Genomic DNA, 17,222 nt, shown 5'->3' with positions numbered 1-17,222 from the left:
TACACCCGTGGCTGATTCATGTCAATGTATGGCAAAAACCATCACAATATTGTATTATGTGCATTTTCTAATTGTAGTACAATCATTGTTTATATAATAAAATGAGGAGAAACCAAGGGAAAAAAAAAGTTCATTTCACTCAAAGCAGTTTTGGGTGTTGGCAGGGGAGAGATGCCAATAAAATCTAAGTTTAGTATAAAATCAAAAAGAGTATGTGCAGAAAGAAAAATTCATGACTCATTCAATTTTTATTTAGCTGTATAATATTGAGTACTAGATTCACTTGGAAATTTTGGGAAATGGCCTGGCTCTATGCTATATTGTGGAATAATAGAATCCCTGAAAATTGCCACAGCGAGGGACTTCAGGAACCAAGCCCCCATTTTTTTTTCCTAGATGAAACTCAGAGAGGTTAGGTAATTTCAAGGTCACACAGTGATTAGTAGTAGAGCTGGGGACCAGAATACGTATTACCTTCATCCCAGCCCAATGCATTTGGACATCAAAGGATGCTTAAGAGTCTTAGTTTGAACTCATACTTTCTGAGGTCATTAAAAATATGTTACTTGTAAAAAGCTTCACTTTGAAGCCTCAGCTATGTGCAGACAGATAAATGCAGATTAGAGTTGGTTCTCCTGTGAGCAGGTTACTGTTCTATTTTTAATATTTTACCCGCTGATACTCTAGAGATCAAATTCTTCTGCCTATTGTTCTATTACCAGCACTCATTAGACAGGCCTTGTTACATATAAAACATTGTCTTTGTTTTGCTGCCAGTGAAAAGATTCATGTAGATGCAAGAACATTTGCTCTTTACATGGTTTGAAAATAGTATTCTGGTTTTAACTGGACCAATCCTTTATGAAAGACTTATTTCCATCATGATCTTTCTTTAGAGAACTCAAAAAGAATGTGTTTACCATAATAATTTGGAGCAAGAAGTCAGAAAACAAGATTTTATAAAACATAATCGCTTTAGAGTCCAAAAATAGAATTACTCCAAGAGTAGGAGATATCAAATCACCTCAGATCAAGTATCCTTTTCATTTAAAACATTTCTAAACGCACATTTGGAAAAGGATTCAGGCAATGTGTCCTTATGCAATTTAAGTGCAGGCAAATTCTAGCACTTAAAAATGTCATTAAGGGGAAAAAAGGAGGCATTAAGGTGATCTTTATTTCCTCCCAGTTGGTGCCTGTTCTGAATTTGTTTTCTTCTGGTGTTTCTTATCCCCAAAGCTCTATTAAAAAGGGATGTAGGGGTCTGTTACTTTTCACCCTCTCTTTACAGTTCCAAACCTGTCTCTGAATCCTATGGAGATGCTGCAGAGATCCCTAAGGTTACCAAAGCAATTTTCCAGCAAATGGATATAACCTCCTTTGTACACAGGGATAAACCAAAATACTAAAAACAGATGTGCAGGACTCAGAACAGAATGAAACATTCTGATACTTGACTTCATTTTTGTATTTATTACCCACCTCAGCTCAGCAACTGCTTTATTGCAATCCCATACCTACCAAAAAGGACCATTCTTGGGTGTCCACTGTGGTGAAATAGAAGCATCTACATCCTTGAGTACTAAGAATCCTGTCTTTTGGGCTTTTGCAGCATTTTTATCAGAATGCTGATTTTAGTGTTCTGGAAGGACAATTGTATATAGCATATTGACATGAACAAGTTAAATTGTTCATTTTCTTTCAGTTCAGTTCAGTCACGTCCGACTCTTGGTGACCCCATGAATCGCAGCACGCCAGGCCTCCCTGTCCATCACCAACTCCCGGAGTTTACTCTAACTCATGTCCATCGAATCGGCAATGCCATCCAGCCATCTCATCCTCTGTCGTCCCCTTCTCCTCCTGCCCCCAATCCCTCCCAGCATCAGAGTCTTTTCCAATGAGTCAACTCTTCGCATGAGGTGGCCAAAGTATTGGAGTTTCAGCTTTAGCATCATTCCTTCGAATGAACACCCAGGACTGATCTCCTTTAGAATGGACTGGTTGGATCTCCTTGCAGTCCAAGGGACTCTCATTTTCCTTAGGCCACCCAAATCACCTGCATTCTGAGTGGTTGAATTATAGATCTCCTATATATAATGTCAGCTATTTTACATCAACTCCAGCTTCTTGGATTTAATTTATGTTATTTAAAATTTTTTTATCCATTCATTAAAAATAAAGATTTTTGAGGCCCTAGAACATGCCAAGCTCTGTGCCTTAAAAGAAACTTGTAAAAATTAATTTAAGATATTATTCACAGACAACCGGATAAATTTCAAGGATAATGTTTCTTGAAAAAGAAAGACTTGGTATGATTGCAGCTCTCTAAAAAATGCATCAACTCAGGTAGAGAACAAAGGGAAATGAGACTTGGGACTTCCCTGATGGTCCAGTGGTTAAGAATCTGCCTGCCAATGCAGGGGACATAGGTTCAACCCCTGGTCCAGGAAGATCCCACATTCCTTGGAGCCACTAAAGAGCACCACATCTACCAATCTGGCAACCTACAGCCCGAGCACCACAGCTAGGGAGTAGCCCTTGCTCACTGCAATTAGAGAAAGTGCGCACACAGCAAAGAAAACCCAGTGCAGCCAAAAATAAATAAAAATAATAAAAAGGAAATGAAAATTGTTTGTATTAGGGTTGAGTGATGATAGATTTTTTCCTTAAAAATAATCAAAATTTCTAAGTCTTTAGGAAGAAAAAAATTCATATATACATACCATTTAATTTAGATAATTCTGAATAATTCAAGTTACCAGAATTTCCCTTATCTGTCTTTTTCACTCCTGTGTCTCCAGAACCTAGCATACAGTCTGGCACATAAAGGTTTTGCCAATGTTTGTTGAATGAAGTAATTCAAGTGAAAGAATTGTGGATCTTTTATTAATTTGGACTCATCATCTCATCTGTTGATCTGATGTTCACAAAGGCCTGTCTGGCATTTGCCTGTAGCCGGCAAAACTGTAACAGATCACTCTGCTCTCTTTGTATTATTTATAGGAATATTTTGCACCATTTCCCTCTGCACTTACGCTGCCAGCATCTCCTATGATTTGAACCGGCTCCCGAAGCTAATTTATAGCCTGCCTGATGATGTGGAACACGGCTACAGCTGGTCTATCTTTTGTGCCTGGTGCAGTTTAGGCTTTATTGTGGCAGCTGGAGGTCTCTGCATTGCTTACCCATTTATCAGCCGGACCAAGATTGCACATCTAAAGTCTGGCAGGGACTCCACGGTATGACTGTCCACACTCAAGTTCACTGCTTGGTGGCCCCGTCCACAGTGAGGACGACTCTTGAAGGGGACGGAGCGGAGTTTGAGTCAGGATCCCAAGCACAAATACCGTCTTTTACATTCCAGTCTGTTGCCTGCCAGCCCCTTGTGGATGACTGATATCTAATCATGCAAAACCTCCATACTTTTCTGAGGACAAGACTACTGTGGATTCAAGTGCTTTAATGACTATTTATGCTTTGACTATGAGGAGTAGGGAACAGTGCCATGGAACATTTCTCGGTTTAGAAAGAGAGGAAACTGCAATGGAAAAATTTGTACGATTGCCACTTATTTCAGAAAGTTTGTATATAACAATTACCCGAGAGTCATTTCTATTTGCAAAAGGATTCATAACAAAGCGAGAATAATTTTCTTGTTGTTGTACCATGCTTGTTAAATTTTCATGCCGCACCTTCAGAACTTGTCCTAATGGTCTCTTGTTGTGTCAGCTCCAAATATTTGTGCATTATTCGTTGATGTTTTTTGTTACAAGAAGATTCTTCTGTTGCCTTATTTATTTTTTAATTGAAGTCTCTTCTCCATCTTTGTATTGGAATTGAAATCATAAGAGAAACAGACCAACAGTGGAAGAGTTACCCTGTAATACTATGCAGTATTGTTTGAAGTCCTATGTGTTGTTCAACCTGTCTCTTCATGGTAACCAGATCTCTGCATTAAATGACTGCCTCCTTGTTAATCTGGGTGTGTTTTTCTGTCTTTCAGCTGTGGCAGTTGGTCTCCCTAGCCATTTGGACAGGTGAGGACCTTTGTTTTTAACAGACTTGTTTCATTTCAATGAGGTTGGTCATTTTTATTCATCTTTTGTGGCACCCGCACACATGCTATTGACGAAAGATATCATTATTCAAGCTTCTTTTAAAGCCTTACCGAAGTATTTTGAGTTTTCTTCTCTCCCTCTTCCTCTCTGTTTGTGGTATGCCTGGTGTTTAGCCAGTGATAAGGATTTACAGTTTCTGGCCTTATCCTTGGACCTCCTAAGCCAAAGGGTTTCAACCTTGGCTGCACATCAGAATCACCTGCTTAATCATCTTCACTTGTACCTAAACTGGGCCCTGTCTCAGACCAATTATCATAGAATATCTGCAGCTGGGCCTCAGCTTGACTATTTTGGGGAAAGAAACACCTCAGGTATGACATGCAGCTGTGATTGAGAATCACTATACTGGGTCAGAGCTGTGGTATCTCCTTAATAGCTAACATTTATTTAGCACGTACTATGTGCCAGTAACTGGACTATGTTTTTTCCAGGTATAATATCAAAATTCAAATCTCAAAAGTTCTATCAGGTAGGGTTAGGCAGCACCCTCCAAGCCTTGTGGATGACCAGCCTCAAGACAGAAGACAGATCCCAGAGACAGCAACAGAGAGACATCAGCAGTTTATTGGACATGAAATCGTACACATCTGAAGCAAAAAGGGCCTAGAGCAATACCCCTCAGTAGACGGCAGGCAGGCTATGGCAGTGCTCTTTGCTACCTGGGGGAGAAGGAGGCTACCATTTCTAAGGGAATTGAGTCAGGTTGGCTCATTAGTTACCAGGGAAACGAAGCTGAGACACGTTCCCTCCCAGCCCCCGCCCCTCAGGTTAACAACTATTATGAGGGTGTATGTTTCCCTTTAATAAACTAGCAGGTGGAGCCATTCTGGCCTGAGGGGCAGGGGCAAGCATATTCCCTTGAGTAGAGTGTAGGTAGAGCAGGGATGGATCAAGCAGAGGATGTGCTGAGAGCGAGAGAAGAACTATTTTGAGTGGCCTGATCATCCAGGTAGGTACTTTTATTCCATTTTACTGTGAAGCTAAAGGGCAGACTCAGAGCATTCGCTTCATTTTTTCTTAATGTGTGGGTATTAGAACAAAATTAAAACTCTTCCATGGTGTTTCCTATCTTTTAAATGGAAGAGTGTGTATGTTCAATTCCTAAGCTGTGTCCAACTCTTTATGACACCATGGACTATATATAGTCCGCCAGGCTCCTCTGTCCCTAGGGTTTTCCCAACGGGAGTGCTGGAGTAGGTTGCCATTTCCTCCCCCGGGGGATAGTCCCAAACTAGGGACTGAGCTAGCATCTCCTGTGTCTTCTGCACTGGCAGGCGGATTCTTTACCACTGTGCCAGCTGGGAAGCCCTAGATGGAAGGGTGGGTTTACTAGCTAACTTTTTTGCTTTTCCTTTTAACTTTGGCATTATCTGGTATTCTACACACAACATGTGAGAAAGATGGTCTATAAAAGAGAAAAGATGTTATACCAGAAGTACAGCAGTGTTTCAGATTTTACTTTTGTAAAAGAATTTTTCTCTCTTCATAATAAAACCTGATTTCGTGATTGTAAAAGGACAGTGATAATCTACCTACCCCTGCCCCAAAATCAAACTTGATTTCCAAGCGATGGTGTCCACATATTGTCACGTAAGCCTTTCAGAAGAGGTTAGATGATCCGGGTGATCTCATAAGCTCTTGCTGAGGCCTGTGGCTATATTCCCCGACAATCTCTCAGGCCTATTTAATAAACCCATCCCTCTGGATGAGATCAGAGATGTATAGAAAGGGGCAATTATTTTCATTTATTACTTATGTGGGAAAATTTCAAAGCCGGAGAGCCGTTTCTTTGAAGTTTTCTTTAAAGAGCCCCATGGAAGATGTCAGGACTCTTGAGCATTTATATTCCAACCACCAGAGCAGCGTCTGAGTAAGTGACTTTTGAAGTTTCTGAGAAGCTTCCCAGGGGCTTGAGGTGTGAGTGGAAGAGAGCCTCAGAGTGACAGAAGGTTGAAGGGTTCACATACTAGAAAGATTTGCCCAGAAGTCAGGGGAGTACACTTAGGATTTAAATTTGTGTTGGCAAGAACAGAGCTTCCCTGCCTTTCAGCCAAAGTGAGCTCAGAGCGAGGTTTCTTGCTTTCTATTTACTGTCTTAGAGTGTGAGTAAATGTTGCCAAAGACGGGCATTTGGCTTCCAGTCCTTAGGCTTCTCATAGAGCTGTTTTCTTCATTGTCTTGCAAATGAGGAGTGATTGAAATGGCCACACAGTACTGCATGTGCAGAAGAATTCATTAATGTTGTTCTCATGTTCTCTCTCTCCCACTTGGAGTTGCATGCCTGTAGCTAGGCTACGTGTGTGTGTGTGTGTGTGTGTGTGTGTGTGTGTGTGTATCTTTTGCCTTGAGCATTTTTGCAGAGCAGAAAGCAGAGGTAGCTGATCTCCTTGAAGAGAGGATGCAGAAGTCCAGAAGGGAGGCCAGGCTAGAGGACTGACTTTGTGGGCGAGAAGTGCTCAAGGGCATCCTGGAGACTGGAGAGAGAAAAGGGTGGCAGGCCTGTGATTAGCTGGGTCTGTGCATTTCTTGGAAGAATTTCACCAATGACTCGGTGAAAGAATCCACCTGCAGTGCAGAAGACCAGGTTTGATCCCGGGCTCGGGAAGATCCCCTGGAGGAGGAAATGGCAACCCGCTCCAGTATTCTTGCCTGAAAATTCCCATGGATGGAGGAGCCTGGCGGAATATAGTCCAGAGGGTCACAAAGACTTGGACACAACTGGGCAACCAATGGATGTCTCAGTGGTGGTCTGTCTGACCCTTGGGAGGTCCGGGGATGTTGGTACAGTTTGTGTGTGTCCCCAGTAATGACTGAGAGCAAATACCCCCTAAACCTGCAAGGAAGGGCTTTGAATAAAAAATAAATAAATTTACAGAACACCCGAGATTATAGACTAAGATTCAGGTCCATCTACCACATATAGATAACATTTACCAAAACAGAGAGCTCTACCCAAAGCCTTAATGAGGTAATCATAGGCCCCATGGACCCCTCCTTTTATCAGTATCATTTTTGGTTTATTTGCAATGTTAGAACATTGCTGCCCACTCAAAGGAAACCCTATCCCCTCCTTCTTTGAAGCACCATTACCCTTAATAAGCAAGAGTCCTGCTGCTGCTGTTAAGTCACTTCAGTCATGACCAACTCTGTGCGACCCCATAGACAGCAGCCCACCAGGCTCCCCCATCCCTGGGATTCTCCAGGCAAGAACACTGGAGTGGGTTGCCATTTCCTTCTCCAATGCATGAAAATGAAAAGTGAAAGTGAAGTCACCCAGTTGTGTCTGACCCTCAGCGACCCCATGGACTGCAGCCTTCCAGGCTCCTCCGTCCATGGGATTTTCCAGGCAAGAGTACTGGAGTGGGGTGCCATTGCCCCCTCCGAAGCAAGAGTCCTGGTATACTTCAAATATTTGTTGAATTCTAAGTGGTTTTCTAGGCACTTGGGGAACACCAATGAAGCAAAACAGACCAAAATTATTGCCCCTGTGAAGCTTTTTCTAGTGAAACACAATAAAGTACAAATAAAAAATTTGTTACCCTTTCAAGCCCCATGTGCATGCTAAGTCACTTCAGTCATACACAGCTCTTTTCAACACTATATGTTATAACTCGCCACGTTCCTCTGTCCATGGAATTCTCCAGATGAGAATACTGGAGTGAGTTGCCATTTTCTCCTCCAGGGGATCCTCCTGACCCAGGAATCAAGCCTGCATCTCTTGGATCTCCTGCATTGGCTGGTGGATTCTTTACCACTAGCACCACCTAGGAAGTCCCTTCAGGTGCCACAGGATTCCATAAATCCAGGATTAAAATAATTCAATCCAGTTATTAAGTAAATTTCTTTTGAATTATGTTTTCATTGGCTATGTACTTTATTTCATATCATTCTTATTTGAATCTATCCTCAGTAACATGAAAAGTACATTATTAAATTTTTTTTTTGGCGGGGGGGATGAGTTTGCCTCTTGAAGACTTCCCAGTTGAAGTCACCCTCTCACCCCTAACTGGATGATAGACTCTTGCAAGGTGTAAACTGTGTCTTGTTTGAGTTTTTTCTCCAGTGTTTAGCTCTGGAACCCAACAGGTGCTTATAAACCTTTGTGGAATAAATGTATGAGTTCAGTCATAGAAACAAACTCTCTTCTTCCCTAGACAGAGCTGACTCTGTTAGCACCAATTTTAGGGATCCCATAAAAAATAAACAGTAGTATTATAGGCTAAGTGGAATGAGAATATAGCTTGGCAAGCAAGGAAGTCTCATTAGAATAATTAAAAGGACTATTAACCTAAACTATCCCAGATATAACGTGAAATGTGTTATGAACTAAGTACCATGGGACATTTATTTGATGGTTCAAACAGTACTACATTAGTAACCTCAATATTGTTCTACATCTCATTTTAAAGTTTTTCCATTTATGTGCTGATATGTTTCAAATCTCTAATTGGAATTCTGAAAGGAATGCTTCAAAAATTATTTCCTTTGAATGTAAATAGCTATACGGACCAAGAACCCTTTTAAACAGCATTATTTGAATTTCCCTGGGGCCCTGTCATTTGACCGGAAGTTCTCCTTGCTGTAGGACAACCACAAATGCCTGAAGATGCTCAGGTCACCCCACTGCATGCTGGGAACATGGCTATCCAATGTATTTCCTCTTTGTATACAACCTATATTTTGCCATCCTTCAAAAGAAAGATTTCTAATTGTTCTCAAACCTAATAGAATATGTCTTCTTATAGCATCGGTAAGAGGAAAACAAATTGGTTGGCTATAGAATAAGATACTTTTCTGTCTTATTTCCTATTTTTTCCTCTGTCAGCATGTACTGTACTGTAGAATACTGTCTGCTATGTGCAAGGCCTTGGGCTACACATGGACTTTTGTCAGGGTCTGTCTGCAGACAAGAAATGAGGGAAGACCACAGACTGGAAGAGCGAGCACGGGGCAGTGGTGCAGGAGAGACTTCCAAGATGGGCAGGGCCTTTCTGGTCACCATAAGGAGACGAGGTTTTATTCTGGCCTTGAAAAGCAATGAAAGTCTTTAATGAAGGACAACAATGGGATCTGATTTCTGTTTTAACAATGTCAGTGTTGTTGCTGGATGAAGAATATATTGGAAGGATGCAAGACTTGAAGTGGAGAAGCCCATTGAGAAGGAGCGGGGCGGGAGTCCTGGAGATGTAATGGTGGGTACGAATATGATGAGGAAGATAGAAGTAGGGAGATATACTTTATAGATGGAATTGACAAGGCATGCTAGTAAGGTAGATGGAGAGGGGGAAAAGAGGGGACATTATCAAGGATGACAACTAAGTAATTTTTGGTTGTTCAGTTGCTAAGTCATGTCTGACTCTCTGTGACCCCGTGAACTGCAGCACACCAGGCTTCCCCATCCTTCACTATCTCCCAGAGTTTGCTCAAACTATGTCTGTTGAGTCAGTGATGCCATCCAACCATCTCATCCTCTGTTATCCCCTTCTCCTCCTGCTTTCAGTCTTTCCCAGCATCAGAGTCTTTTCCAATGAGTCAGTTCTTCATATCAGGTGGCTACAGTACTGGAGTTCCAGCTTTAGCATCAGTCCTTCCAGTGAATATTCAGGACTGATTTCCTTTAGAATGGACTGGTTGGATCTCCTTGCAGTCCAAGGGACTCTCAAGAGTCTTCTCCAACACCACAGTTCAAAAGCAGCAATTCTTCGGTGTTCAGCTTTCTTTATAGTCCAGCTCTCACATCCATACATGACCACTGGAAAAACCATAGCTTTGACTAGATGGACATTTGTTGGCAAAGTAATGTCTCTGCTTTTTAATATGCTGTCTAGGTTGGTCATAACTTTCCTTTCAAGGAGCAAGCATCTTTTAATTTCATGACTGCAGTCACCATCTGCAGTGATTTTGGACCCCCAAAAAGTAAAGTCTGTCACTGTTTCCATTGTTTCCCCATCTATTTGCCATGAAGTGATGGGATCAGATACTATGATCTTAGTTTTCTGAATGTTGAGTTTTAAGCAACTTTTTCACTCTCCTCTTTTACTTTCATTACTTTCCTAAGTTCTTCTTCACTTTCTGCCATAAGGGTGGGGTCACCTGCATATCGGAGGTTATTGATATTTCTCCCGGCAATCTTGATTCCAGCTTGTGCTTCCTCCAGCCCAGCATTTCTCATGATGTACTCTGATATATAAGTTAAACAAGCGAGGTGACAATATGCAGCCTTGATGTACTCCTTTCCCGATTTGGAACCAGTCTGTTGTTCCATGTCCAGTTCTAACTGTTGCTTCCTAACCTGCATACAGGTTTCTCAGGAAGCAGGTCAGGTGGTCTGGCATTCCCATCTCTTGAAGAATTTTCCAGTTTGTCATGATTCACACAGTCAAAGGCTTTGGTATAGTCAATGAAGCAGAAGTAGATGTTTTTCTGGAACTCTCTTGCTTTTTTGATGATCCAATGGATGTTGGCAGTTTGATCTCTGATTCCTCTGCCTTTTCTAAATCCAGTTTGAGTATCTGAAGTTCACAGTTCATGTACTGTTGAAGCCTGGCTTGGAGAATTCTGAGCATTACTTTACTAGCATGTAAGAGAAGTGCAATTGTGCAGTAGTTTGAGCATTCTTTGGCATTGCCTTTCTTTAGGACTGGAATGAAAACTGACCTTTTCCAGTCCTGTGGCCACTGCTGAGTTTTCAAAATTTGCTGGCATATTGAGCACAGCACTTTCACAGCATCATCTTTTAGGATTTGAAACTTGAAGTGCATCACCTCCACTAGCTTTGTTTGTAGTGATGCTTCCTAAGGCCCACTTGACTTTGCATTCCAGGATATCTGGCTCTAGGTGAGTGATCACACCATCGTGATTATCTGGGTCATGATCTTTTTTTGTACAATTCTTCTGTGTATTCTTGCCACCTCTTCTTAATATCTTCTGCTTCTATTAGGTCCCTACCATTTCTGCCCTTTATTGTGCCCATCTTTGCATGAAATGTTCCTTTGGCATGTCTAATTTTCTTGAAGAGATCTCTAGTCTTTCCCATTCTATAGTTTTCCTCTATTTCTTTGCATTGATCACTGAGGAAGGCTTTCTTATCTCTCCTTGCTATTCGTTGGAACTCTGCATTCCAATGGATATATCTTTCCCTTTCTCCTTTGCCTTTTGCTTTTCTTCTTTTCACAGCTATTTGTAAGGCCTCCTCAAACAACCATTTTTCCTTTTTGCATTTCTTTTTCTTGGATATGTTCCTGATCCCTACCTCCTGTACAATGTCACAAACCTCCATCCATAGTTCTTCAGCCACTCTGTCTATCAGATCTAATCCCTTGAATCTATTTGTCACTTCCACTGTATAATCATAAGGGATTTGATTTAGGTCATAACTGAATGGTCTAGTGGTTTTCCCTACTTTCTTCAATTTCAGTCTGAATTTGGCAATAAGGAGTTCATGATCTGAGCCACAGTCAGCTCCCGGTCTTGTTTGCTGACTGGATAGAGCTTCTCCATCTTTGCTGCAAAGAATATGCTGCTGCTAAGTCGCTTCAGTCGTGTTTGACTCTCGGCGACCCTATGGACAGCAGACCACCAGGCTCCTCTGTCCATGGGATTCTCTAGGCAAGAATACTGGAGTGGGTTGCCATTTCCTTCTCCAGCAAAGAATATAATCAGTCTGATTTTGGTGTTGACCATCTGTTGATGTCCATGTGTAGAGTCTTCTCTTGTGTTGTTGGAAGAGGGTGTTTGCTATGACCAGTGTGTTCTCTTGGCAAAACTCTGCCTTTGTTCTCAGGCAAAGCCTTTGACCAGCTTTGTTTTGAACTCCAAGGCCAAATTTGCCTGTTACTCCAGGTATCTCTTGACTTTTGGCTCTTGACTCCTTGACTCTTGACTCCAGGTATCTCCTACTTTTGCATTCCAGTCCCCTATAATGAAAAGGACATCTCTTTGGGGTGTTAGTTATAGAAGGTCTTATAGGTCTTCATAGAACCATTCAATTTCAGCTTCAGCATTACTGGTTGCAGCATAGACTTGGATTACTGTGATACAGAATGGTTTGCTTTGGAAATGAATGAAGATCATTCTGTCGTTTTTGAGACTGCATTCAAGTACTGCATTTCAGACTCTTGTTGACTATGGTGGCTAATCCATTTCTTCTAAGGGATTCTTGCCCACAGTAGTAGATATAATGGTCATCTGAGTTAAATTCACTGATTTCAGTCCATTTTAGGTTCTATAGCTCCTTTCTAAATGGAGAAACTAAGGCTCCTTGTGGTTAAATCACCTTCGGTAAGGTATCAAACGGCAGAGCCAAGGTTTAGATTCTGGCCTGCTGACTCCAAAGTCATTACTTTTTCCACTTTTCCACATGACATCCACACCACCTACTAGAGCCCCAGGACAAACACTGCCAGTACACTTTTAACTATATTTGATTTTATTTTTCAAAGTTGTATACATCTGGATACGTTCATACTCCCCCACATTTTTTTTATGGTTTCCCCTTGGAAGTTATTGCTCTGCAGTTTTTAATCAAGCTACTGCATTTCTAAACCAGAGCACACACTGACCTTTGTAATTCTCTAAAAAATGCCAGACCTATTTTTACAAGCACAGAACCTCTCCTTACATGAGTGACCTTCAGGAGCCTAAAGGTATGACAGCAAATTTAATTACCTTCTTGGCACTTCCCCCACTGAATGTTTTGAGAAATTCCCATGTCACCAGGGCGGCTCAAAGATTAATATTTAATTGGGCGGGTCTGCCTTCTTTTGTCCTGAGAAAGCATTCCTGATGGCTTCTTAAAAGTTGTTAAATGAGAGCAGTTACTCAGAAAGGGGCCATGTAGGTAGAGACAGAATCAGATCTCAGAGACTCATGGATTTTAGTCCTTGTTTTGTGACTGTCTTGATGTACAGTATCGAAAACCAATCACCTCTCCTGAACCTCTAGACACATCCATGAGCTTATGTGATTTCCAGGGATGTTGGCAATCACCACACTTTTGAGAAGCCCATGAAATACTTGGAAGACTTCTGTAAACTTTGATTTATCCAAGTTGAATGCAAATTGACTTTGAAAATAGAGCATGGTAATTACACAAACAGTAAAGTAAAGCCATCTGATGTTGAGTCAAAAAAGGATAGCCTACAGGTTCTTATTTTTGTTTTTTTAATGAATCAAGGAGAGTACTTCATTTTATGTTTTCTCTTGGAGAGGTTGCTCACTGAGTGGTGTGTTCAAACCAAATCAAACCTCAGTGCAGCCTTGGAAGGTATATGGAGGCCCTCATCATCATCGCTGTTGACAAGAGAGGACACTGAGACTTGAGTACTAACCTAAGGTCTCTTAGCCAGTCTCTGGTGAGGTGTCTAACCCTGAACAGAAGAGCTAAGTAGCTGCTGAGGTTGAACAAAGTAAGTATCTCTATTCCTGCAAACATGCCAATGGGGCATCCATGTCTGCTTTATATGCCTTTGCTGTGGCTACAGTAAACCACTATTGTGCCAACACATTTCTCAGATAAAGTGGACTGGGGGATGGAAACTAAACCAAGTGTGAAAGGTAATCTGGAGGAGATAACACACGTGATGAATGCGGTATTGATTCAAAGGATGAGCTAGTTCTTAAACAAAGGATTTTCCAAATCAAGTAACAGTTTAAAGAGTGTTCATAGGAGTGAGGAATGGTTTTCAAGGGAACGGAGGTGAAGGAGAGGGAGTAATGAGGGTGAGCTGGAGAGAGATGGATTAAGAGGCTAAGAGTTTTGTGGAGCTGGACAGGGCCAGATGCATGGATGCCCACTTTTCACAACCTTGTCCAAAAAAAGACCAGTGACTGCGGGGAGCCAGAGGAGTAAAGAATGCAATGGGTTAAAGTGAAATTTAGTACAACTTCATTATTTTTAAAAGCAGCCAGCCTGTGGGGCTGTGATACGCCTACATAATCAAGAAGGGTGTCACAGAAAATGTCAAGCTTTTACCTAGTAACGATTGAGCAGCTGGTTCTGGGCTGCGTGATTCCATACATTCTAATGTCACAAAGGAAAAGAAAGCGGGTGGGGGGAATTTCTCTTCAGGGACTAACAGTTGAACATTTTTTCCTTTTTGGAGTGCATGCGTTTGTTTAGAGCGAGGGGGACCTTGGTCTAGCATCCAGGCCTTTCTGGCTCTGTTCATCTGGTTGGAAGATGACCGTGGAATGGAATCTTCATGTGGTCTTTTATTACTGAATCTATATTGAGTGCCTAGTATGTGTCAGAGACTGACTTCAGTACAGGAGAGAAACTGTGAGCAAATCAGTAAGGCCCCTGCCTTCAAGGACCTGCCGCTGTAACGGTGGGGAGACAGAAAACAGACAAGCATGTCATACATATAAAGAGAAATGGAAAAAGAACTCTGAGACTAGATGTGAAGGGTGAGGTGCTGGCTGGCTTAGGTAAGGAGGCCGTGGATGGCCTTGCTTATCAGAGGGCATTTCAACTGAGAGCCTGAGCAGAGCAGGCATAAGGGGAGACACCCAGGGAGAGGGCCAGCAAGTCCAAAGGCCTGAGATGGGACAGAACTTTGCACATTCCTGGGTTGGCAAGGTCAGAATGAGAGAGGATGTGTCAGAGATGAAGTTAGATGGGTACCAGGGGCCAGATCAAGACTTTAGGCTTAAAAAAAAAAAAGACTTTAGGTTTTATTCTGAGGAAAATGGGAAAATCACTGGAGGGCTTTGAGCAAGACAGTCATACATATTATCTGACTTCAGTTCAGTTCAGTCGCTCAGTCGTGCCCAACTATTTGCAACCCCATGGACTGCAGCACACCAGGCTTCCTTGTCCATCACCAACTCCTGCAGCTTGCTCAAACTCATGTCCATTGAGTCCGTGATGCCATCCAACCATCTCATCATCTATTGTCCCCTTCTCCTCCTGCCCCCAATCCCTCCCAGCATCAGAGTCTTTTTCAAGGAGTCATTTCTTTGCATCAGGTGGCCGAAGTATTGGAATTTCAGCTTTAGCATCAGTCCTTTCAATGAATATTCAGGACTGATTTCCTTTAGGACACCATAGTTTGCTCTCAGGTCAAAAAACAGGGAGGGAACATAGCCCTGCCCATCAACAGAAAATTAGACAAAAGATTTACTGAGCATGGCCCACCCATCAGAATAAGACCCAGTTTCCCCCACAGTCAGTCTCTCCCAACAGAAAGCTTCCATAAGCCTCTTATCCTTATCTGTCAGAGGGCAGACAGAATGAAAACTACAATCACAAAAAACTAATCAAATTGATCATATGGACCACAGCCTTTTCTAACTCAACAAAACTATGAACCAAGCCATGTAGGGCCACCCAAGATGGACAGGTCATGGTGGAGAGTTTTGACAAACCATGGTCCACTGGAGAAGGGAATGGCAAACCACTTCAGTATTCTCGCCTTGAGAACCCCATGAACAGTATGAAAAGGCAAAAAGATAGGACACTGAAAGATGAACTATCTGACTTACATAAAAACAAAACCAAAAAACCTCTGGCCCAGTGAATCATGTTAATACCCAGAGTCCAGGACTGGGCATTTGGGGGCCCCTGGCAGAATACATGGTTAATATGCCCACTCTTCCAAGGTGAATTCAATCTAAATAGTGTAGACATATCAAGGGGAGGAGCCACAGAAGGGCAGCTAGGAGGACAGCCACTCAGTGGTAAGAAGAAATGTGAAGAGGAGGATGGGCAGGGAGAGGGCCTGGTGTAATTGTTCTCATTTATTACACATTTGAGAAGGCCATTACTTGAAGGAACTTGATGAAAACTGACAGTATTAAATGATTGTGGCATTCGGGTGGCAAAATGACACTTTGAATTCTTGAATCTCTTGAGCATCATAAATTCACAGAATTTATATGAATGAGAGGGCAGTGACCGGGGGACAGGAGTGGGCTTCAATAACCCAAGTGTGCAGAACAGGGTTCCCAGCTGCAACTACTCTAGGTAATTTAATAGAAGAGATGTCATTAAAAGATGATGTAACTAAAAGATGAAGCTAGCCATACTTAGGCATGTGTTCAGTTTTTTTAAACTCCCCACAAATCCATAATTTTTTGCTCTCAATCCTGGACTCTGTCCATCTTTCTCTGTCAAGCTCTTTCAGGGAGTGATTTTGTCCCCCTATGTCTGGAGGTCGGGGATAGCCCTGTCTTACGTGGAGATCTCTGGCTGCTGTCTTCCTGCTCCCTGTCCACCTTTTCACTTTACCAGTGAGCATCCCAGAGCCTGACACACAGCAGGTACTCAGAGACACTTGGCAGTCCAATGAATGAAGGGGCAAATGAATGACTGAAAGAATAAGAAAATTGAAAATGTTATAAACACTATGTAAAAATATGTAGTGTTTGTATAACGTGCATGAAAATACTCAAGATTTCTTATTACCAGGATTTTTCTGTGAAGACCTCTCATCTCACTAATTTTTGCCCCAAAGCTTTCTTGCATGGCTCCTTGAAAGCTCATATTTACCCAATATCCAAGTGAGTGGTTCCTCCTGAAAAATCAATATATTTAGAATCCCTGAGGAGGCTTAGTTTTCTAGGTTATGTAGAAAGTAGGCCTCTCCCCAGACAGCTGTCTGTCTCTCACATGGCTTTCTGGGTGTCTCTTTAATTAACTGTCTTCAGATCCACAAACATCTATTTGTTCCCTTCCAACAGGAGCCAGTTTAATTTCATTCAAGGAATATTAACTGTTCTTGGGGGCCACGCCCTGTGCCAAGGGTGGGGGAAAATATGATAGAATCCTCCCACTAGAAGATATCCTCAAATTTTGGAAACTTATTTTAAAAAGCTTTATCATTTTGTGCATTTGATTATTAAAGCTGTTTTAACAGGCCCTGAAACCATGATTTAATTCTGCGAAGTATGCAAAGATAGAACCACTGCATTTGAGGATGTCCACCAACTGTCATTCAAGTCCATGAGGAAACACATTTTCTACCTACCATTTGCTGCATCTTGGTTACACACACACAGATATCCAACTTTGCATGTTTCTTTTTTCTCTTCTAAATATTCAAGTAAGGTTTAGGCACAGAATGAAAAAGACTGTATTATTGCTCAACGTCTTTAAGAAGCCGA

The 17,222-nt window shown here is 41.9% G+C and overlaps 1 protein-coding gene across 3 annotated transcripts in view; it reads left to right on the top strand.

Moving 5' to 3' along the window:
• Window positions 1–3,977, top strand: part of TMEM178A (transmembrane protein 178A) — a 294,367-nt gene extending 290,390 nt beyond the window's left edge. For all 3 annotated transcript variants that reach the window (XM_015094419.4, XM_027966906.3, XM_027966907.3), the window contains one exon: window positions 3,004–3,977. In XM_015094419.4, the coding sequence (XP_014949905.2) occupies window positions 3,004–3,245 (242 nt within the window). In that variant the 3' untranslated portion in view covers window positions 3,246–3,977. The remainder of the gene's footprint in view (window positions 1–3,003) is intronic.
• The last annotated feature ends 13,245 nt before the right edge of the window (window positions 3,978–17,222 follow it).

This window comes from Ovis aries, chromosome 3 (assembly GCF_016772045.2).
Source record: "Ovis aries strain OAR_USU_Benz2616 breed Rambouillet chromosome 3, ARS-UI_Ramb_v3.0, whole genome shotgun sequence".
In the NCBI taxonomy this organism is placed as follows: domain Eukaryota; kingdom Metazoa; phylum Chordata; class Mammalia; order Artiodactyla; family Bovidae; genus Ovis; species Ovis aries.
The sequence above is the reverse complement of the archived record's forward strand: the minus strand, read 5'-3'. Positions and strand labels throughout refer to the sequence as shown.